Raw genomic sequence first — 24,686 nt, 5'->3', positions numbered from 1 at the left:
TATCGAGTTCACTGCGTGTTTTGTGTCATATTTGTTTATTTGTGTGAGTGTACCGACCTACACTAGCAGTACTACTATTGAAAACCTGGCTACCTGCCTGCTTTAACTCTAAAGTTATTCCAGGTAACCAGGCCCCCTCTCTCTTTTTTAAACAGTTAGTTAAGCATAATAACTGTAATGTGACCGAATTAGGGAAATAAAGCTTGTTGTATGGGTTCGTAGAGCTAATCTCTCCTGTAGTCTCATCCTCAGGCCCTGCTCCTTAAACGTTCCATAAATGGTCCTGTAGAAGGGATCAGTTACTGATATATTAAAGAAGCTGCAGTCAAAGAATAAATGTGATTCCGAGTAAATGCATTGTCAATGATATGGACAGCAAATGCAAGGAAACGTTGGTGTACTTAATTGTTATATTTCAATATGATACTATATCATCTTCAGACTAAGGTGACAACAAGTAGCTATGATTTAAACACTGAAAGATGGTAAATTAGCAATTCAAAACATGCACATGAAAATACAAAACAAGACGTAAATGTCAGGAGAATAGGCATAGTTCTCTGCTAGCTTTTAAATCATTGTTCAAAGATGGGGCTGAACGCTTGATATGGTAGGCTTCTTTGTATAGTAGTAAATTCCAATTATCATCGTTGTTTATTGTCTTTGCGTTAACACACAGGGTATGTTTGAGATATTCTCTGTTCATTGCAGTAGAAGGTGGGGTGTTATTAATAAAATTGTCCAGTAGATTACATAAAGCTTGTATGTGTTTGATCTGATCACAGAAGCGCAGATGTTTTTACATAGCGCTATCTTTGTCCATGGTCGCATATTCTTGTGTACGGACAAACAGAGTTCTGTTTGTTTTGCCGATGAACGAGGAATTGCAGCCGGGGCAAGTGAATTTGTATACGACATTAAATTTGCTTAGTGGCGGTGTTTTGTCTTTAGTGCTTGTGAAGAAACATAATTTTGTGGTCTTCTGTTTTATTCGGATGTTCACACTCGCATCGATGAGACATCTACCAAGCTTACGCTTAAGTTTCTTAACAAGCTGTGTTGGAAGGTCATCTACGAACGGTATGGTAAGCCAGATATATGACTCTTGGTTGTCGCGTGGGGTACCGTTGGTGTTATGATCTAGGGCCTTATTCTGGGCGTTGGTAGCAAAGCGATCAATTAATGAGTTCGCAAGCTGCAGTCAGTTCTAATTTTCAAGTACAAGAAAAAACGGAGACCAAGAACAACCCAATTTATCCCTCCACCTCACTGCCCTCTTCAATCCTATTCCCCAAAGTATTGGAACATGGTTCTGTCCCATTTGCAAACACCAGAAAACTCTTCTATCCCAGCTTTTGTTCTCCTGCATCCCACAGCATTTCCATCATCCCTCCTTTACGGATTGGCAATAATCGCGATTACACCAGAAGCGTGCCTATATATGCCAGCACATAAAATGCCGCTGGGATATACACTCCTGCACTTCTGCGATGCACTATTGATTTCTTTTCACTCATTGGTTTAGCAGGTGAAAATCCCCAATAAAAAGAAAACATTAAAAACTTTTAAAACAAACGTCAATTCATCTACGCTCTGGTTGAGGTTTGAAATATCCTTCTCAAACTCATTAATAATTCAAAAGCCAAAGAAAAAGGAAATCATGCACCGTGACCCAGACGTGTTTGGATATCTCATAAAAACTCCTCGTTTTTGCATTCTTAAAAATCCCCTCAAAAATCAGGTTGTTTGGGAAATTATATCAAACACTCACCACAGTATTTCATCACAATATCAAAAGTTCGTCAAAAATACTCCGATAGGTGTCGTATTTTCAACTCTCTTCTTGGTGTTTTATGTGTGATGAAACACTGTGTCTCGTTCTAAATACATTACCTGAACAATACTGTACGAGAAAGAAACTAGTGTATAGTAAACAACAACAACAAAGAAATATGATTGAGGGTTCAACAGAAAGCCATCTGTACATACACACTTCTAAAAGGAGTCTTAAAATGTGAGTAGAACCCTACAAATCTTGTAGAAGAGGAGATTGGGACTACCTGTAGCTGTTCCTTTATCAACTTACAGATTTGCTTTGACCTTGTGATTTAGAAAATTTAACAATGATCGATTTATTTCGAGTGTTCAACTTGTGCAATATTTTAATGGCATCCGACAGAATGTGTGTATCCAGAGCTTCTGCTACCTTTAATATCACTTCTTCGGTTGATGTATATGCATCTTCTGGTACTCCGTGAATTTCTAATGAGTTATTTCTTGTGTTTTGTTCCAAGTTATCGAGTTCCTCAGTTAAACTGTCAGTTCTCCTCTATCAATTCTGTTCACTTCTTCCTAGTATGCTTCAGCCTTTCTCTTAACAAGAGGTTCTCTTTCTTGGAGGATTCCAGGAAGGTTTTCACGGACTCTAACTCACGCTTTTGTTCCTGGTACAGGGCCTTCAATTCCGTTAATTCTCTTTTAACTGACTTATTTTCCTTTAAGATATTTGCTATTGACGTTTGAATATTCGCTAGCATTTCTCTAATTTCAGTTAAGCTAGGTTCCGTTGACGAATTTTCTGTCATTTCCGTATTCTCTCCAGCTTCGCTCGCGGCCATGTTGCTTCGTTTGTAATAGATGCAAGTAGTAGTAAACTGTATTGTATCTGTGAACAGTACTGTAATTGAAAAACAGTATGAATAAAGTGTCTGTGATGTTGAAAACAATTATTAGTTACGTAGGTTAAATTGTTTTTCTCGTCCCCATTGTTTGTCTTTACTATTGTAAGTTATTTAGTGATTCTTTGTATTAAGCTTAATTTTGTATTATGTAATTGTATTTACATCTTGTATTTGTATTTTGTAATATTTCATTATTGCTATGTTCAATAAAGTTATTAGTATTAAAGTTAAAAAAAACTTACAGATTTGCTGCAGATAAAAGGCATTAGAGGACCCACAAAAACTGTGGTAGAACAGTAGAAGCAGAGGAGACAGATGGCAAGGTGCCATTGGGGTACAAGCTATGATATTTGTGACATCACTATACATTGCACTACTCCTGAGAGTATCACAGTTGAAAAAGTCTCATCTTCCACTTACAGCAATTCTGCTCATCCGTCATATCACCACAGTCATTATCTCCATCGCATTTCCACTTCATCTTAACACAGCGCTGGTTATTGCAAGTTAACTCATTGGGACGGCAAGTTGACTTCGTGCAATTACTGTGTTCGTCTGAGTTGTCGCCACAATCATCGTCACGATCACAGACATACTGACTTAGGATGCATTGGGAGTTGTTACATAAGAACTTGCCAGCACCACAGCCATCTGGTATTATGGTAGCTATGAAGAAAAATTTGCTTTTAACCTGATTTCAATAAACGAATAAGTGGAAAAGCACTTACGCCACACAGTGGTACACACAGCCAGAGCTTCACCTAGTTTTTGCAGAAACAAGGAGTATACTAGCGAACTTAAGCAAATCACTATGGTGGGTTTCACTACAGCTACCAGAACTCAAGTTTTTCGAAAAAAATGCGACACTATTCATGTTGTTACTGCTGTTGCGCTATAGAGTGAAATCTTACTACATGAGTGGTTACATTTTGCTCAGTGGATAGTAATTCGGGTTTATTTCGCTAACGTATCCTTAAGAGCAAAGTTTCATGTCTACGGAAATAGCAAGACAATAGACAACCTGTTCAAACCAACACAATTCTACACATAATCACTACGGTAATCGTTCTTTTGGCTGCTCTGGGGAGACATTATTTTAAAAACAGTTTAAACTTACAGCATCCATCTTCATCTGAGGAATCTTGGCAATCACCGTCACCGTCACATCTCCAGCTGCCACTAATGCACTGCCCATTACTGCATTGGAACTCATTTTCCGAGCATTGCTGTACTGGGCAACTCTCTTCATCTGAGTGATCACCACAGTCATTGTCACCATCACAACGCCAATCAAGTGGGACACATCGACCAGAGGTGCAGGTGAAGTGTTGATTTGGACAACTGTGATTGTCTAATTGAAAATGCACGAGATGAGGTGAGTAAAAAAGGCCAAACCACATTAGTCGTACAAACATAATCAAACGAAGTGGACTCCAGTAAGTATTTACACGAAGTATAATTATGTAGCTCCCCTTTAGACTACTAAGTTTATGAAAAACAGAAAACATGTTAAGGATGGACAACAGATTTATCGTTTAGTTTTTGTCGTCTGGCTATGGAAGTGAATGGCATGCTAGCTACTGGGCCCAACAAAGCCATTCATAGTACTATAAGACAAGTAGTAATCAAAGATTATAGAGTGCGTTCGACAGCGCCCTAAGTCGGCGATTGTACGGACTGCTGCGTGACTTTTTTTAGGTAGCTCTTTCGTTCTTTTATATCTGTACGTATAGTGTAACTACCAAGGTGAAATATTTGCAATAAACGAAGCTGAGTTTAAAACTTCAGCGGCTACGTTGTTGAACTTAAAAATAATAGAAAGTATTTGCGGTCCGCCTCTTGCGTGACACCGTCGAACTTTTAAGAATTGGTTCATGCTTAGCGTGCGTATATCGAGTTATGGATGCACGCGGGAAGTTTGGAGAGCACGAGACAAGCGTAACAGTTGCTTTAGGCGTAGCCGAGAGCAACTCTAGCTTCTTAAGTGCTCTCCAAACTTCCCAAGTGCATCCATAACTCGATTTACGCACAGCTAAAAGCATGAACCAATTATTTTTTATAACATAGCGTGCATGCCTCCTTCATCTCACTTGCACACGTCATCGTGCGTATGTTGAGAAATGTACCATAATGACGCCAACAGGAATAAGATTAGGATGCGCGCGCGCTATGTTATAATAAAATAATGCACATCATTTTCGGTAAAACGCTTTCAATCTTTAAGAAAAACGAAACTTACAGGCCAGCGTACTATTTTGGTCTTCTACTCAAAAGGTATTTTACCAAAATGCCGCAAAACTTACGCAACTATAAAGCCGTAAAAATGTCGAACTGAAGCGAGCTAATTCGCATACAGTTTTGAAAGATATCTCAGGGCCAAAGTTATCCAGAGAGCGTATAACTCTACCCAGTGGATAAAATGTTCTCCAACCAATAGATTTTATCCGCTGAATAGCGTATTATCCGCTGGATAAAATAATCCGCTCTTGGAACAACCGGGGCCTGATGTCAGTTTCTGATGCGTGTATATTTCAGATATTTTTGTATTTCGATTTTATACTTACGTAATACGTGACTCGCAAAACCTCGGGAACCTAGGGCTGGGTGGAAAGCCCTCTTTACTAAGGTTTCTGAACATAGCAACGATTTTGATGAGGATGGTCTTTGCGTAGTTCCACAGGCTAGTTTGCGGTTGAAATCTATTTCTGACATGACGAAATGTACATGTATAACGGGCATGCAGCGCTGTCGTGTTCGATGAATTTATTTCCCATGGAAAATTATTTTACCGCGGCCACAAAACGTGTTAGTTCTTCAATGCAATCTTTCACAAAAAAGATTTCTGGAAAGAAGGGGAAAAGATTCTGCAGAGATATTTCAATCCAGTAAATATAGATGAACATTGCAGTTGAAATGTGATCCGGTAAAACTTTCCCGATGTATGCAAATTTGCTCGGATAAACTGCGTCTGTCTTCCAACCTGATGCTGCCTAGCAACCTTCCTTTGTCTGATGTCATTCATACTTTGTTTTTTTTTTCTTGTTACCAGGCAACATTACGTTGTGACGTCATCCGCCCCTGCAAAAAAATCTGCGGGGGATGTCAGATGTGCGTCCCAAGATCCATCCATCCATCGACGACAAAAAATCTCGATTCAAAGCCGTAAACAAGATTAGGATGGCGTTCTGCGAACGCAATAACAAAAGTTACAGCATAGGTAGGTATTTAGGCATGGCTTACTTCATCCTCGATTCATTTTAGAAATACTTTTAGCCTTTTTGATGAACGCTGTTTAGACTTGGATTACTGTTTATGCATATATTTATTAATGTTCTACATATGTTTTTAATTTTCTTAAGTGCAGCGTTTTTAACACGAGCCCCTGGTTCGGGAAGTTATACTTATACTTATTCAAGTTCATTTTCAATGGATGACAAATCCAATGTATTCAGAGGTTTCTTCAACCAATTTACTTTTTAAATGAAGTATACATGCAGACTTCGAAGGGATGAAATATGTTAAGCAACAACTAATCTTGGAGCAACACTTGTAAGCTAATGACTAGTAGGTAAGCAGTAAAAATGAAGAAAGATGGAAAATAATGATCTCTCAAAGGTAAAAGTATTAATTCAATCAAATGATCTAACACTTTCTACACACTAACACTGTGCCTTTCAATAACGTAAAATCTTAACTTAAAAACCCAACTAATGATTTGTGTTTTACTACCGTCAATCATAATTATGGAGACAACAGACTACACCGCAACAGACAAAGTGGATGGAAATCCGCCAATCACAGTGTCTGAATGTGAGATTTTGAACCCACTGAGCCAAACATCTTAGTTTTCTAAGAGATCTGCTGAGCTGATTGACGGCCATGGAAAACGCAATGGTTGGTTAAATCTTAACCTTCAGAATCTGCATGTCATTAAAAGGCACATTAGGACCAAGTTGTACTCAACTCATATTCAGATATCAATGTGCCACGTCCCAGATGTTTTGCTTCTTTGTCCCCAAACAAAATCAGCGACTCAATGAACACTTACCACATTTAAATCCATCAGAGCCATTAAAAGGCACATTAGGACCAAGTTGTACTCAACTCATATTCAGATATCAATGTGCCACGTCCCAGATGTTTTGCTTCTTTGTCCCCAAACAAAATCAGCGACTCAATGAACACTTACCACATTTAAATTCATCAGAGCCATCGCCACAATCATTAAATCCATCACAACGCCAGCTGCTGGGTGTACATTTGCCATTGCTGCATTGGAATTGAGCACCAGTGCATGACGAGGATGTACAGTTTGATTCATCGGAAAGATCTGGTGAGCCACAGTCATGATCTCCATCACAGTACCAGTCTTGAGGAATACACTTGCCACTGTGCAAACACTGGAATTGTGTTTCACTACATGATACCCTAGCTAAAACGAAGAGACAACTCTTGAGAAAACGGCAAACGTTTGGACCTTAGTCTGACAGTACAAATGCGCCAATTCAGGATCAGAAAAAATGTTTCCTGATGTTTTACTGACTATCCATGACAAATCCTTTCACATTAAAGCTGGCGATAGAGCCACAGAAATCAATTCCTTCATTTCTTTTATAAATATTAAACTAACAGTATCTTTGCCAACAAGGTAACACTTTTGCTAACCTTGAGGCTGTAAGGTAAAATATTTTCCCTGACTTGATTAAAAAATTCCTGACTTTCCCCTGACATTGAAAAAAAAATTCCCTGACTATGGCAGTCCTGTATAAATAACAACTACTACTCTAGGTCAGTCATTATTTTCTAACACGTATGACATTAAAGGTGTGATCTAATGTAGACAGAGAAAATCTGTACCCTGTTTTCAAAGGATATGAAATGTATCTATTGCAAATGCCAGGTCTAGAAAGACTGAACAAAAAAATCTGAAGGATTAACATTATAGTTACCCAAATTTCCAGGAATAATTTCATGTTTCAAAAACAAACCAAGACTTACCACAGCCTGCAAATTCAGTCTCATCCGAGTTATCCTGGCAGTCACTTTCGCCATCACACCTCCAATTATTAGGAATACAATGCCCATTACGGCAAGCAAATTTATTTGAAGGGCACTGAGGTGTTGGGGCAACAGATGTATCGGCTAGGATAAAAAAAGGGTAGGAAATTAGCGATCATCAGCTCACTTTCTCTCGCACTTACAGTCAACTCAGGTCACGCGTGAACAGTATTTCCAAGAATGAAATGAACATTCGAATTTCTCTCTGTAATGTCCGACGTGTGAATGGAATAATGGACATTTATCTGGAAATCGTTCCGAAAAAGACGCATTAACTGAAAAAAAAAAAAAAAAAAAAAAAGATTCAAAATACTTGGGAAACAATTGTTATTCTTGAAATATTCAATTTTGCAATGTAAAGAAAAATTCATAGCTTTATACCGTCAATAAGCTGGGGAAATTTATATGGGAACTCTGAAATCTCGTTGGCGATTTTCAAGACTGACATGTAAATTTCAAAACTCCGCTCAAATTTCAAAAATATCGTTCACGCGTGACCTGGGTTGACTGTAAGATAAAAAGATCTGCTCAGTATCCCTGTGATGGCATTATCATAGAATTCTTTCTTGTAGTTGGCTCACATCTGCGCTACCTCAATTTGTTTCAACCATAATTATTTCCCCCTGACTGATGGGTGCTTGGACTTCCAAAATATACCATCTTTCTTTATTGACTTGGAGATGCTTTCAAGAAGATTGCTTATCCTAACAGACCTATCAGTATGCAGGAAATGCACCACAAATGCACAAAGCAAATGATCAACTGGTGCACCAAGGGTCAATGGTTTGATTCACGTTGGGAAATTCGATTTTTCTCTTTGTCCTGTTACATCTATTTACTTCAAGTGTAAGACCCCTTTAGACAAGCGAGTCCCCTATTTGGCATAATTGTAAACCGAAAACTTCATGTGCTGCGTGGCACTTGTTCAAACAAAGAAGTATCTCTTGCTGATAGGAAAATCAAAGTGCCTAATAATGGTTGAAGAGAAATCCATATGTTCCGGCCTTAGTACTTCTTCAGTGGATCAATGTCAAGTTAGTTCATTAAAAAAAGTTCGTTACGATGCCAATATTGTAAAATGTGAGCACTCGCAAGCGAAGAACTCAAAGGAACTGAAAATCAGCATTGAGACCGCCCGGCTGACTAGTACCGAGTTGGAAAATTAGCCCCTTTTTGGGAGCTTACCTAGGGTTCATGCCGGGCTTTGACAACTTTCGTTCAGTAAAATTTCCAAACTGATTGGCCCCAGTGTATGTAGTTCCCCATGACAGGCACTCTACTACTCCAATAAAGGGTGTTTAGAGATTAACCCTAAAATACCCAAGTCGTGTGAAATGTACCATTCAAAATGCAGACAACTGAGCAGCACGATTCTCTCATAATTTTAATAACTTAAGGTTTTCGTTTGCGGATAAAATCCTAAACAACGACCACTTAAATGAACCCCTCTGTTGGAAAGTACTCTGCAGTTCTTTGGTGCTGCCTATTACCAGGTGCCGTTAACGGTGCTTGTTTTGTTTGAACCCCAGCGAGATAAATATTAAATGAAAATCATGGAGAAGCAAGCGGTTATTTCCTGTGATACTGTTTAGTAGTTGCAGGCAGTAAACAAGCGATAATGGCTGGCAATTAAAGTGAAGTTCACTGGAAAAACCAGCGTTTGAAACAATTGGCTCAAGGACAACAGGCAGTGAAGAATTTCTCTCATTTCTGAATGGCTATTTTTCTTGGTAAAACTGACTTTCCAGATTTAATAGCAGCCCTGTCTTTATGTTAGAACATTTTTCAAATGTACATGTTGGATACAATTACGTTAAATGTAAAGGGTTAACTCACCAATGCAAGTGGTGTTACTCCCATTGGCCATGCTCATGCCATATGGACAGGCACAGGTGAAACCGCCAGGGTGCAAGAGACAAAGGTGGCTACAACTATTGTCACATGGGCTGCTACCTAGGAAAACAGCAGCAAGGTAAAACTGTAACACATTAAAAGGGAACCTCCACTCTGACGCAAATACCAAAAATGACGTTAAATTGTTAAAAATACTGTCCAGTAAATTTATTCATACACGGTTACAAATATTTTAAACAGAACAGAAACTCTTTCTAAATCCCAGCTGACAGGGACGCTTACCATTTGGCTATTTACAAAGTGTGGCCGAGGATTTGAATAGGGGACTACCCCAAAACAAATCCAGCTAGTGGTCAGAGAGGGGACTCTCTGAGGGACCTTCCAGATTATGAGTCTGCGCCTCTAACCACTCAACTACGTTCCCCCCCCCCCCCCCACCCCCCTTTCTAGGAACAGAGAGGCAACCTGGAGCTAAGTTTATTGCCTAAGGAAACGAAGGAATGCATAGACCAGGTTGCAGTCACTGACCTCTCACTTTTCAATGTGCTTACCACCACACCACCATGCTTCCACAAAACTCAGATCTGGCAACCCATTGAGAAATAACCATTCAGGGATCGTACTCTTTTGGTCTTTTAAAAATCCATGACTTTCCATAACCTTTTCAAGTTTCCCATGACAAAACATTCGCATTTTACAGTACCAAAATGCACAGTGTTTATTTCTACTGAGTGAAAATCTGTTTCAGTTCTTGGTTCCTTTTTGTTCTTAATTGTTCATTTTCTTTCTTTAAACGGCTGCTTTCTTCGTGATTTTGTGTCCGTGAACATCAATTTCAATGACTTTCCATGCCCCAAAATTAAAATCCATGACTTTTCAGGCTTGGAAAACGAAATTACAGAATCTCACGACTTTCTGTACGAACCAAATCATTAAATGTCATACTATTACCCACCCTGACAGCAGTATCAAACCAACACAAAATTATTGACACACCAAATTCAAAACAGGGACTGTCCAGGAACGAAAGAAGAAAAGAAGACAAAGTAAAGCCACTCAAACCTACTGGACCCACCTGGTTGTCTCTTTGGATCATAGACCTTGATTTCCATTAGTCCTTCAAGTCCAGATTTCAAAACAACAGCAGACGTAGGATCCGCTATACTTGCCCGCTGAATATTTTTGCTACTCCAATCTGTCCAATAGATGAAGCCATTGTGAACATCAAGACCAAATGGGTGCGTCAGGCCTTGGACTATTACAGTGCGATTTGTGCCATCAAAGTCAACACATTCTATAGAGTCTGTCCTTGCATCAGCCCAGTAAAGCTTCTTGGCATGGTAATCAATGCTAAGACCGTTTGGCCAGGTAAGGCCATCTCCCTGTACTAGGATGTGACGGTCTGTACCATCCATATTGGCTACCTCTATCTTTGCAGGGGAATACCAATCACTCCAATACATCTTTCTGTAAAAGAGGAAAGGTCATACTATAACCCTTATTTGATTGTCACACTTCAAGGAAGGAAACGTTTTGGAGACAAGGCACTTGTATGGGACAGGGCACATTAATTCAAATTAGACCTAAGCATCTGCAGTTGAGGAAAACTTAAAATTAATGAATAAAAGACGCAAAAGCAGGGAGAATTCAGCGGAGATTCAGTGAAAAGAAATCTCAGAAGGCAAATCCACTTTAATACCGGCTTCACTCTCATTCCCAGCAGCAAAAAGTCACTGATGACTGGGATGCTTGTTGGAGTAATGCCACTTGAGTAATATGAATATTTGGGGGTGAGGTGAAGGTCATGGGCGAGTAAAACGCCAGTGTTTCCAACGATAATCCTGTTGTTTGGTCAATTCCAGCTCTATCTTATATTGAACTGCATTAATGAAAACAACTTGAAAGAGATTCTTTCAGATTTTAGAAAAGAGTTGCTTATTGGAAGAAGGAGGCTTCATCATAATCGTAGATTAGCGTTAACTAAGAAAATTAGCAAAAAAGAGATTGTTTTAATCTTTCATTCATAATCAGTTAAGTTGCTGTGTATGTTGAGTGTTCTTAGTTACACTTGTCTTCAAAGGCCATATATGCATTGTCTGCAAGTAACTTCTATTCAAAAGGTCCACTCTTCATTACAATATACTCAATCATTATTTCATTCTCCTCTCAGCAATTGACAAATGTTTCGGGCATTAAGTGAGTATTATTTCAGAGTTTCGATGGTTTTAAAGTTGCCATGAGAAATCAAACATTATACCATGCCCGAGAAATAGCGGCTATTAAATGGTCTTCCGTTCATTTTTCCAAAATAAAATCAAATGTAGCAATATTTCATTACTGTTTTTACTAAAACAATCATTCCATTAGCACCAGTTAGATAGAGGATAATGTAGCAAACTCAGTACTGAATGTCTCATTGGCTTTCTATATCTTATATCCAACACACGTTCACAGAATAATTGCTAGATATAAAACACTCTATCTCGACATACATCAAGTGAAAACCAGCCCAGTACTGCATGCCTCCATTGAGCCTCACAAAAATATACTTGACAATTTATTCAGTTTGGAAAATAAAATAAAGCTATTACAGTACTGAGAAATAAATCAAACCTGAATGCACATGATATTATAAGAAAAACAAACCCAAGTAATGTACCAATTAACACAACATACTTGGCAATGTACATTCATCGCATGCGATGAGGACCACAGCATTGTACTTACCCTTCCATGGGATTCAACACTATGGCCCTGGGCCGTGAAACACCTTCACGGAATAAAACTTTCTTGAATGATCCATTCAGCTTGGCGACTGCCACTTCATGTGAATCAGCATCGGTCCAATACAAGTTCCGTCCAAGCCAGTCCACTGCTATACCATCAACATTTTTGACTGATTTCACCAACACTTCAACTTTTCGATCAGTAATACTGAACCTGCTTATATTGTCCCGCACAATATCAGAAAAGTAAATCATTTCCTCCTTCGCATCGTAATCCAGTCCAACAGCATTTCCGAGGCCAAGCATAGGTGCGATTGCATCGCCAGAAGCATTAACCTCCTTAGGTATACCTAGAATTTCTGTTCTGTGTGCGTAAATTAAGAATGTCTCCTGAAGAATGCAGGATTTTTTATCCTTCGCCAATTTATAACGTATCATACAACTACATACACAGCCTCTTGTAGGAACTGGAGTAATAAGACAGAGCTGTGCACATCCACACTTGCTACTGTTATCACAGGGATTAGAGGCGTATGGTTGTCGTGCACTGTGGAACACATGAACATCCATTGGCTGTCCAAGATTCTGTAACAGGATTCCGCTTTCATTACCAGAGAACTTCTCCACCTTGATGACAGCATGCCTTGTCCAATCAGAGAAGTATAAATAATTTCTAAACACAGTAATGGCAAATGGATGAGCCACATTTGGTTGTCCAAGAATCCGTCTCCTTCCACCGCCATCATACGTCATGGCTCCTACGTAGTCAAAATGGGCATCAGCCCAGTATATTTTACTTGTTGGGTAATCCAAGGTGAGGGCATTGGGCCAGTAAATGCCGGTGTTTGCAATGATTGTCCTGTCTGTTCCGTCCATCCCTGCCCTTTCAATCAGGTGTTTTCCCCAGTCTGTCCAGAATAAGTAACTGCAAAAACGAGCAAGGAAAAGGGTAAGTGGAAATAGAGCACAGCTCATGGTTTAAGGGTAAAAAAGAGAGTAGGTAGATGGTAGTTCATGACTACCATCATTCGTAACTTTTCCTGAAGACCTAAATTTCTTTGAGAAATTGCACGTGTGGAGGTGTGCTACAGTGCTCTTCCATTGGCCCTTAGTTCAAGCCTAATACTCTGGGATCAGTTGTTCAAAGCCCGATTAAGCAAATCCTGGTTAAGCCTGAGCTTTGATTCGAGTTTAATTACTAACCAATTGGTCTAGATAAATGCAGTATTTCATAGTCTTGATTATTATGGTAATTTCTCTTGCATTTATATTTCACTGAAATTTGTCGTTCATTTCATACTGAAGACGACAGAGGCAACTGCCGAAACAAGTCTGTTAAACTCAGGTTTGTCGTGTTTTTCTTAAAATTAATTACTAACCAATAAAGACTCTTCAAAACGATTTTTGACCCTCAGTTTTGACGTAGATTTTTTATTTACCATTACCTTAAAATTTGCTTTTAAAAACATTTTTAATGAGCCAGGTGAAAACCTTGGTTAACTTTTGATCATTAATCATTTTAGCATTAATCGGCTTTTGAACAACTGGGCCCTGAACATCAGCTAGATTTTTCAATCGAAAGTCCTATGTCCAATCCTGTGTTATGCTTGTAAACCTTTCAAGGTTTAGAAGCATGACATAAGCATAATGTGACAAAAAATGTTGTGGTCATATCAGGACTACCAACTATAGTTAGCTATTTTGGTAATGTTACTGGTATTTGTTTACTCTAACTATAGTTCAGAAATTAACGCCTGGATGATCAAAACAAAAACAAAAACAGAAGAATACTTATGTTAAGCCCAAGGATGATGTACATGTTTGGGTTAAGCATAAATAACTAAAACCAAAAGCCCTTCAAAATGTGTTCTTTGCTATTTGTTGTGAATACTTGCACATAATCTTACATGAGAAACATGCGCTTCATTGGCGCTCTGATTAACGGTGTAGTTGATACGATGAGTCCCCGGAAGATTCGAATAATTCCAACTGAGTTCATCGTGATTTTTTCGCATTAAGGGCCCATTTACAAATAAAATTTTTGACGCATTTTTTGTCACACTAAACTGAAATTTTTTTTCTGCAACTCACCACAAGTTAATATACGCCATTTAAGACTGCAACTCATTCGCAACAAACGTTGCAATCGAAAAAGTACGACAAAAATTACATGACAATCGTAAGGTAAACAGGCTTTAATGATTCAAATTTCTCTTTGAAAATTTCTCTAATCTAAACTTTGAAAAGATTTTTATGGTTTGTTAGCAAGGGACCGCACATGCTTTTCTCTCACAGTTGTATAAAACTGGTAATACCTTCTTTTCTCTGACCTTCCACGATTTTAATTTACAGATCACCGACTTGCTGTAGTCACTAAAGTTAATCCTGACCAGTCTTGTGTAACGTTTTTTTGTGACCACAAAGAGAATCACTATAAGAGCCAATGAAACCCGGTTAAGACACCTAACATTGTATGGTTACCATTGTTTTCTTCTACAAATTACACCATCCCTTGATGTACTGCAAGTATTAACCAATGGTGGAAATTTATGCACGTTTTAGAGGTTGTTTATATGGTAACTTATTTCGAAATTTTGTCACTGGAAAAAAAAAAAAAAATCCTTTTCTTACTGCTTTCCTGTTTTTTTTTTTTTTTTTAGTAGCGTGTAACCCGCAGTTTGTAAGTAATCTAGTTACTGTTATGTTTAAGGCTATCTGTATTAAATTGTAAGTAGAGTCCTGTTTTGTTCAGTAGCGTAAGTAACCAGTAAACATGTATTGTAGGTAGAATACTGTATTGTCTAGTGATATATTTAGCCCGTACTGTAAGTAATGTAAGTAATGTGATTTTGCAAACAATAAAAAAAAAATAAATAATAAAAAAAAAAAAAAAAAATATGGTAACTTATTTCACCATCACTGGAGCCGGCAGTGGCAATATCTTCAAGGGCTTCAAAGGCCCATGTGATTAAAAATCGTTCTCGTCCCTGAAATCAACAGGAATTCCTTGGGGTAAGGGCATTTGGGTATTTCCTTCATCATAATAAACTTACCCATCCCTGGGATCCACAGCAATACCCCTGGGGTTGGCAAGGTCTTTTATGATTAATGACAAAAGATAGCTTCCATTCAGTTTGCAAACAAAGATTCGTTTGGCGGAACTGTCCACAAAGTACAAATTTTTGGCCACCCAGTCCACTGCAAGACCGTCAGGTACAGTTAGTCCAACTTTGACAATTGCTTCTACCTGAAGACAACAGAATACAGTTTAATAATAACACACAAACTTTGACGGCAACACATTCAAAGCTTATTTCTAGTTTCTCTTTAATAAATACTATTAGCACCCTAAGCCCGATGTTCAAAGAGCATATAACCTTACCCAGCAGATAAGATGTGAAGATTTCATCAAGCAAACCATATACACTTTACAAGACGATTGCCTTTGTTAACAGCCAATTCTATCTTAATTTAATTAATAATTTGCAACCATCGGATGTAACAGAATAAATTGATAGAACTGAGTGAGTTCCATAATTTTGTTTGTACTGACACAATTCAAATAACTACCCCAAGGAGCAACTGAACAAGTAAAAATTGAAACTTGCCGAAGCGTTTCGCGCAAAGACAATTTGAAACTACAAGAATGTACTAAATACAAAGTTCAACACAACAAAGTCCACCTAAACTGATATTAAATACAAAAAAATAAATGCCAACACTGTACTTTAAATGACTATCACAACACTGTTGATAACCCTTCAGAGAAACCTCTTCATCATCTATCATCAAACATGGCATCTTAAAAATGGTGTTCTACCTAATATAAAGTACTGACGGTGCTTTGTGAATTTTAGGGAATTTGTGTATTAACGTAATATTTACGATGTGCTGCTTTTCAAAGCTTTTTGTTAAATAATGGGAATTTGATGTAATATTAGGTCGTTACCTGGGCATTATTCGTTTTATGTCATTACATAGTCGTAGCTACTACAATGTAATCTTTGAAACACGTATGTAACCGTTAAATTCAGTTATGGCTGAATGCAATGTGGTTAATAAACAGTCTATTTGAGGGTTTCTTTTTCATTTATTTCTTTTTGATATTTTGTTTTTTGGCTGTTGTTGTTGTTGTTGTTTTTTTTTTTTTGTGCGTATGTTACAAATGGGCACACAGAGTACCAATCAAATTCAAGCACTTTGTGATAGGTAAAACAATACCCATTAAACAATAAGAGACTTACCTTTCCTAGATGGCTGCCATGCTGTTCAAACCTAATATCTGCTCCATATATTGCATTATCTGTCACATCAGTCCAGTACAGTTTGCCTTCACCAACATCAAAATCAAGGGCCACCGTACGACTCAAGTTTGAGATCACATCATCATAAAATTTCCCATCCAGTCTAAGTTCCCGGATGCTATTCCTGTTTGCCAACAATAGCCATGGCTTGTCTGTTCCTAAAAGAACGCATTTATACGTATATTACTAATTCATTTCAGAGTTATATACCTCCACAGGTAGGTATATTGCGAATGCACACAATGACCAGCTCGCAGTTAGCTTGATAGCCCAATAGACACTTCTACAAAATTCAAAATTCACTTATCCCCTGGCGCCAAGATGGCCCATAGACCCTTCTCCAAAATGGCGGTTGAAAATTCAAATAAGTTAAAATTAAAAAAATTTACCAGCACTAGAAAGAGCACTTTTACTTTAGTAACCCTACAAAGTTTCAGTATATCAGGTGTAATATTAGCTGAGAAAATGTAAGTTGAAAATGAAAAATTTACAGACGTTTGTATGACTGGGGGTATGACGTATGACCCATCCCCCTCCGATAAATAATGAACAGTCCCTTACCTTGAGGACGGCACGTCCTTGGGGGTTCAAACACGTAGCCTTCAAAGCACAAGCACTTGTAAGATCCACCGGTATTTATGCATTGATGGTCACACATTCCAATGTTTAAACACTCATTTATATCTGTTCAGATCAGGTGAAGGAAAGGAATGGTTAAGGTATATTAGATAGAGCACGCGAAAGCCATATTAGAAGTAATATATCAAACACGAGAAGGTGTGTTTCATCAGATATCCAAACACTGAGAAGTAGGTTGAAAAAACGAGGCGCAGCCAAGTTTTTTTAAACGACTTCGAGGTGTTTGGATATCTGATGAAACACACTTTCGAGTGTTTGATATGGCTTCTCAAATGGTCAATAATTCTTGGAGAAATTCAAGGCTAAAGTTGGCAAAATTTTATGGTAATTAGGATCACTTATCCAAACCACGGTCACGGTAGTGATTTTCTTTGTTTTCTCTTGATGAATTATTAATGAGTCTGAGAAACCTTTTTCACGCAGGGCCACGTTGAGTCTTAGTAGAATAAAAAGCTTTGTTTTCGCACGGCAAGACACGACCAGCGCGAATTCAGTGCAAGGCTTGCCGTGCGAAAACAAAGTTTTTTTTTTGTCCTGAGACTCAGCATGGCCGCCGAGTGACAAAGGTCTATTGCCATACTTCCTCACACTAGTGCCTTTGGGACTGACGTTAAATTTATATTGTATTTTCAACTCCTAAGCATAAATAACATCGCTTGAATTTTGGAATGTTTGATGTCCATGGTGGTGAACATGTCAACACTGTTTTGGACTAGTCTTTGGCGACATTCTGGTGGTTTCTATTCAAACTTGCCAATCAAAATGCAAAATCTGTGGCAAGTGGAGTTGTCAAGTCGTACATTCACTTTGCGACAGCTAAAAGCTGTGCCTTTACCATTTATCGGATCAGAAGCAAGCAGAAAGCTGTCAAACTGATGTTAAATAGTTTGAAAAAAACTTATTACTGACAAAACCTTTGTCAAGTGGCAATAATAAGGCAGTCAGCACAGACCAGCGTAAAACTTGGAGCGAAGGTTAGCAATTGCTGTTTCTTGAAGGTGTCAAATGTCCAGGTCACGTGATTTGAATTGTTCCCTTAACCGTTTAAATACCAGGTGTGTGCTATTTTTTTCAATGACTTTTTGGCAATAAATTGTCTGAGCCACTTAATTTCTCCATAAATGAAGATGAAATAAAAATATCTGCGGTCTTAAGAAACTGTGGGCTCAGGCTAAATTGTCACGTGATGCAAGTGACGGTTGCTGTTTGTTTCAAGCGAGTGCACGAGCACGAATCTGGTAAATCATCGCTTTATAAGTGTTTTTTGAGCCGTTTTTCTCTGCAGAAGCCTCCATTCTGGCATCATTAACCTGGAATGTGGGTAGAGGCATCTCCTCTGAAAGAAAACAGACATGCTGTGTAGCAGACATGCTGTGTAGCAGACATGGAGGCCCATGAGTGAAGTTTTCTCTCTGGCCGTTTTGTGGATGGATTCCAGGACCTACCAAGGCAATTTGGGCGAGTTTGGAGTAGTAAAATATTCAATGGATTCGAAATTTTGCTGGTAGTACTGGGTGGCTCGACACTTATAAAAAAAACTATGAAATGGAAAGGGCAGGAGCTCTATGCTCGCGCTATGGCTGAATTACCCAGAATTCATTTCGGGCGTAAACGAGGCAACGTGTGATATGCAAGACTGGGTCTGATAAAATGGCTGAAGTATAGCCCTCGGAAAGCGTTGAGAGGAAAACTGCCAGTCAGATACCAAGGTCTGACCTTGAGGTTTGCTGTAAATGTAGACTTTTCATTTTTGAACAAGTTTTTTGGATTAAAAATTGACGATAAATAAGTGTAATGTTTGGTGTTATTATTTACCCGAAAAATTGGCATTTAGGACTTTGTTGCCAAACGGAATGGTGGTATGCAGCAAAAATCGGGAGACGTAGTCAGTTTGCTGGGTTTGATGATGGCAATATACATCAGCTGGTGCCATTCACGCATTATCATGACGCTGTAGCTTAAGTTAAACAAGGAGCAATTCATAGAAGCAAGAACGGTGTTTTCGTCGCCTATATGTGTTGTTGGGATGAAAAGGGTTAATAAAAGTTAAGGTAGTGTCTGTTAGGCCTATTTGAATATATTACCTTTTTTTCATAGCTCGACAAGATAAGTAGTAGAGGTTATTTGTAAAGGTTCCATGAATATCAAATTTCTTTTGTTTCAGCCCCCCCCCCCCCCCCCAAAGCCTTGGAGCCAATTATGAACACTGCCCTACTACAGTACATAGAGAATGAAAGATAATCCGAGTATGTTCATTGTGTCAAAATATTTAGACAACAAATGACAAAAACTAAGTTGGAACAGTGTCATGCAACAGGCATTTGTCTGCATACTTTTAGCCTGATAATGGTATAGTTCGTACCGAAATATAACTTCCTCCAACTTAGTATTTGTAATTTTGTCAAAATATTTTGACACAATGAGCATACTCAGATTATCTTTCATTCTCTATGTACTGAAGCTATGAACAGGTACTTGGTTTTGCCCTACTACACTTATTAAACTTCTCACGGAGATAACTTAAGGTAAGATAACAGCTGTTTCGACTTTGAAAGCATTCCTGCTACAAGATAGACCAATTAGTCCTTACCATTGCAGGAGACCCCATCAGAATCCAAGAGGTAACCAGGTCTGCAAAAACACTCAGGTCCTTTTGGAGTCTGCCGACAGAGATTATGGCTGCAATTCTTCAGCTTCAAGCAATCTTGATTTACTGGAAAATACATGAAATGTCCAATTAAGCACAGTGAAGAAACAGCCACTACGAAAAAAATAGGACTCTATTGTCTTTGATAACAGTATGTACTACAAATCCCAAAGTTATCATAACTGTAAGTAAGCACACTCTTCAGAATCCAACAATTACTTCTAACAGCTAAGCAGCTTAAAATGGGCACTATAACATCCATACATTTGAGAGAGGCTAGAGTTAGGTCGGAGTCGCAAAGTGCCTGTATTGACTTCAAACAATCCACGAAAATCAACAAAAAAAACTGACACCTAGTGCCATCAAACATGTCATATGAAAACAGTGACGAAAACGTGCATTTTAAATATTGGAACCTAAAGGGTTATATTATAGCCCACACAATTTTCTGTACACAAATTATGTTTCCGAGATGGAAAGGGCACATTCATTGTCATTAAGGGCGTAACCCTAACATGTTACACTTATTTAGGCTCAAAACCCTTTATGGGAAACTTCCTATCGCAAGTGATCACTATTGGTAGAGACTTGTTTAAGACACAAAGCAAATAGATTGTTACAGGTGACAAGCTCAATGCAACATGTGGCTCAAAGGGCACTCACAGCAATGTGTTCCTTCATCAGAATTATCACCACAATGATCAATCCCATCACAAACTTGATTCAGTTCCAAGCAACGCGTTGTCCCAATACATTGCCACTGATTAGGCGAACATGTCAGAGGCCCTGATAATGTGAGACAAGAAATACAAAAAAGAATTTAACAGTGTCAAAAGAAGAAACGAGATTCAAGGTAAAGGTGTTATACTAATAGTCAATGCACCTGTTTATGTATGTGGGTGGTGACAAGTGTAGAACAAAACTGTCTGCATTATGGTGCTGTCAAACTGTTCTTTCATATTATAGATGAATTGTATTGGAGTTTGTTGTCTCCCCTGGTGAAAAACCTCACAGGATCTTCAAGGATCTTCAAAGATCTTCAAAGACCTGCCAAAGATCTTTAAAGATAAAGATCCTCAAAGGATCCTTATAGGATCTTTGAGGATCCTCCAAAGATCTTCAAAGATCCTGCATTTGCAAGATCTTGTTATACTATCTGCAAAGATCCTCAAAGGATCCTTATAGGATCTTTGAGGATCCTCCAAAGATCTTCAAAGATCCTGCATTTGCAAGATCTTGTTATACTATCTGCAAAGATCCTCAAGGAATTGGTAAGGATCTTGCAAGGATCTTAAAGATTCCTGCAAAGATCTTTACAAGGATCCTTCAAGATCCTCAAAGATTTGATGAGGATCTTTGAAGAATCTTACAAAGATCCTTTTAAAGATCTTGCAAAGATCTTTGCAAGGATCCTTCAGGATCCTCAAGGATTTAATGAGGATCTTTGAAGAATCTTACAAAGATCCTTTTGAAGATCTTGCAAAGATCTTTGCAAAGATCCTTCAGGATCCTCAAGGATTTAATGAGGATCTTTGAAGAATCTTACAAAGATCCTTTTAAAGATCTTGCAAAGATCTTTGCAAGGATCCTCAAGGATTTAATGAGGATCTTTAAAGAATCTTAGAAAGATCCTTTTAAAGATCTTGCAAAGATCTTTGCCAGGATCCTCAAGGATTTAATGAGGATCTTTAAAGAATCTTAGAAAAGTCCTTTGAAAGATCCTGCAAAGATCTTTGCCAGGATCCTCAAGGATTTAATGAGGATCTTTGAAGAATCTTAAGAAGATCCTTTCAAACATCTTGCAAGAGATCTTTGCTAAAATCTTCAACGATTTAATAAGGATCCTTCGAAGATCTTGCAAAGATCTTTGTCAGGATCCTTAGGGATCCTAAAGGATTTTTAAATAAAGCTGAATATCTTTGACGGATCTTAAAAGGATCCTTGATAGTAAGGATCTTGCAAAGACCTTTGCCAGGATCCTTCATGAGCTTCAAGGATTTAATGAGGATGTTTGCAAGACCCTTATAATAAATAGAAAAAAACGGTGATGGAAAATAAAAGGCCATTACACTTGCAATTACAGTGTAGGCATTTGGTAATTTATTTTATTAATCAATAAGACCGTTTATTCAAATACACTTCGCAGTCCAAACACTGAATTGCATGTACAAATAATTAAATTGTATGAAACTGAAAAACATAATATATATGAAATATAGAAAAAATTTCATAATTACAGGTAACATATAATAAAGAAGAATGCATAGAACTATGCGAGAGGAAAGGGACATTAAAAAACTAAAACTACTACTAATGACCAAATATAATAAAAGAGTTCTTTTAATGATTGGTCTTGCACACCAGAATTATAAAACGATTATTGCTCCTAAGCTTGTGGGATGAAAGGGCAGGTGGAGGCAGCAAATTTGAGATTTTGTGGTTTCTTGATGAAGATATAGAGTTAAAAAAGTTTGTTCGAAAGAAAGTCAAATCGGGCATACAATGTTGGTAGATCTGCCTGCTTTAGTAACAAATACATTTGTCACATTTCAAAATATGAATCAAAATTTCTGTTTCTACTGAGTTTGAGCTTCCAGAGTAAATAATTATACCTTAAAGGTGTTGGAAAGTACAGACTGTTCACTGAAACTCTGAAAGTTGCAATAATGCAATGTCATCAATACTGCTGGTTTTTTTGCTTGGAACTATTGCTTGGATGTCTCAGAGAAACGAATTCATGAAATATGGAATTTTGTTTTGGCAATTTAAATTTGTGATATGTTGCACCAAGATTCCTGCTTGATATGGCTTCCCACCAAAGGATATAATTCAATAGACAAATAAATAAGTTTACTCAGCTGATTGTCTGATCAGTGCTTGTCATGCGGCATGATAGTGTCTTAGTGATACTCAGACTCAGCAATTCATTCTTATAAATAAAAAGTGATTTCCAATAGCTAAAAGTTTGCTCACAGTCTTCATCAAGCGATTACCCTGTCGATTTCTTGCACAATACTTCTTTTATAAAGGAAACAAGGAAACTACCGGGCCAAGAGCAGCAGCCATCTTGGATTTCCATCAGCCTTGGAAGACTGGGCACGAACAAAGCCAAATTTGGTCAGCAGCTATACACTGCAGGCTCGCAGAAAGACTGTTTCTTTTTGATTTTAGCGACGATTTTAGCAGGACTCAAGAAAACAAGGCACACTTCCTCGTTTTTTTCTTCTTTTAAGCTAGAAAATGATGGCTTCAAGCAGCAAAACGTGGACAACTACTTTTTAGAAACAGGTAGGCTAAATTACTGGCTTGAAAATGTATGATGCACAATTCAACCAAACGAATGCATGTGCTTCTGTGAATTTAGCTACAAATTCATCTGATCTCGGTTGTCGAGGTAACCATTTCCTATTTATTTTTAAAATAAAACATTTACAAACGTTTTTATGGGGTAAGTTTGTAGTTTTAGTGCAAGTTGAAATGAACAATCAAATGATTGAAGTTGTACTGAGAATCAAGCTTTATTTGTGTGGTGACTTATCCGGTCGGGCCTGTGATTTGATTGAAGTTGAAGGTCAGTTTGTGGAGTATTATAATGCCCACATGTACAATAAAATAGCACCACGCGTTAAAAACGAATGTGAACACTGTAATCACACAGAAGACCTGACTAAAGTGCATGATTTTCTCTCTTTTTGCTGTAGATCTTCAACTCAATGTTGTTGTCAAGGCCGATACTCAAGACTGCAGCTTCAGAGTAGGTGAAGTCACCAAATCCTGCTCAATAAGCTAAGTCACTTGTAAGCAGGAGAGCCTATTTTCAACTGATTTAATAAGGTTATGAATTGTGACTTCTACTATTATATATCCTACTCAGGAACAATGAAAAAATAAAATTTTGTAACTTTGAGTCTTGAATTCATTACTTGATGTCTGATAGTTTAATAGAAAATTAGAGGGTCAAATTGTTTTGATCATGTAAATTACAAGTAAATTGGTACTTTTTTGTCTTTTAGCACTGTGTTTGCACAATTATTATGCCTACCAAATTTTTATAGTAGCACAACATTTGCTGATGTCGTGATTGCACTGTTCTGTTACATTATTCATTATCTAGAATATAGTTATTCCACATTTTGTGGGTCATCACGAGGGAAAACTACAATTGTTCTGAGCCACTATAAATGTTTTGAAGTTGTGCAGACAAGACAGTAACTTTTAAGTTTTGTTAAAGGCTGATAATTTAGACGGGGATTTTGACTTGCACTAATGTTGTGAACAACATCGACTGTTGAAATTTGTTGCACTGTGTAGCCTTGTCATTAAAACTTTTGTACATAATCAGAGCTTGCTATAAGTTATTGTTTTTCTGTTATTATATTTTCTTGTACTAACTTTTTCACTGGAAATTGTCAAACCAAATTTTAGAATAAAAATTATTACAGTTTCTTGTACATTAATATTAGGATCGTGATCACCCAGGCTTCATGTTGTAGTCAAAATTTTGTTCATCATGGTTGAGGTAAAATATCCATCTGCTGAATATTATTCTTTCACAATACATATTAAAAGTTATGTTTCTATTTCTGATTTTATTTACACAAGTTACTTTGTATTGATTTAGCACTGTAGACCTACATTTATATACAAACAAATTCCTGAATCTTAACTAAAATAAGTTAGGGATTGTTCAATAAAATTATCCCTTTTACGACATGCTGATGTTCTTTTTCATCTACATACTACATGTACAATGATTCTCAACAGCTTATTCTGAGAC

The 24,686-nt window shown here is 37.8% G+C and overlaps 1 protein-coding gene and 1 long non-coding RNA gene across 2 annotated transcripts in view; one reads left to right on the top strand and one right to left on the bottom strand.

Annotated features, from left to right (window-relative positions):
* The window catches only part of LOC146472234 (low-density lipoprotein receptor-related protein 1-like), a 93,181-nt gene that overhangs the window by 56,615 nt on the left and 11,880 nt on the right, over positions 1-24,686 (bottom strand). The window contains exons 9-20 of the mRNA XM_085119633.1: positions 20,573-20,695; positions 19,853-19,975; positions 17,185-17,307; positions 16,564-16,781; positions 15,373-15,566; positions 12,321-13,244; positions 10,669-11,060; positions 9,576-9,692; positions 7,680-7,823; positions 6,871-7,113; positions 3,799-4,032; positions 3,102-3,347 (exon numbers count right to left, since the gene is read on the bottom strand). Coding sequence (XP_084975759.1) covers positions 3,102-3,347; positions 3,799-4,032; positions 6,871-7,113; positions 7,680-7,823; positions 9,576-9,692; positions 10,669-11,060; positions 12,321-13,244; positions 15,373-15,566; positions 16,564-16,781; positions 17,185-17,307; positions 19,853-19,975; positions 20,573-20,695 — 3,081 coding nt within the window. The remainder of the gene's footprint in view (positions 1-3,101; positions 3,348-3,798; positions 4,033-6,870; positions 7,114-7,679; positions 7,824-9,575; positions 9,693-10,668; positions 11,061-12,320; positions 13,245-15,372; positions 15,567-16,563; positions 16,782-17,184; positions 17,308-19,852; positions 19,976-20,572; positions 20,696-24,686) is intronic.
* On the top strand, positions 22,263-23,816 carry LOC146472236 (uncharacterized). Its single transcript, XR_014866632.1, has 2 exons — positions 22,263-23,197; positions 23,611-23,816. It is a non-coding gene; the product is annotated as an uncharacterized LOC146472236 (long non-coding RNA).

The sequence above is a fragment of the Pavona decussata genome, unplaced genomic scaffold (genome assembly GCF_977016875.1).
Source record: "Pavona decussata unplaced genomic scaffold, jaPavDecu1.1 SCAFFOLD_100, whole genome shotgun sequence".
NCBI lineage: Eukaryota > Metazoa > Cnidaria > Anthozoa > Scleractinia > Agariciidae > Pavona > Pavona decussata.
The sequence above is the reverse complement of the archived record's forward strand: the minus strand, read 5'-3'. Positions and strand labels throughout refer to the sequence as shown.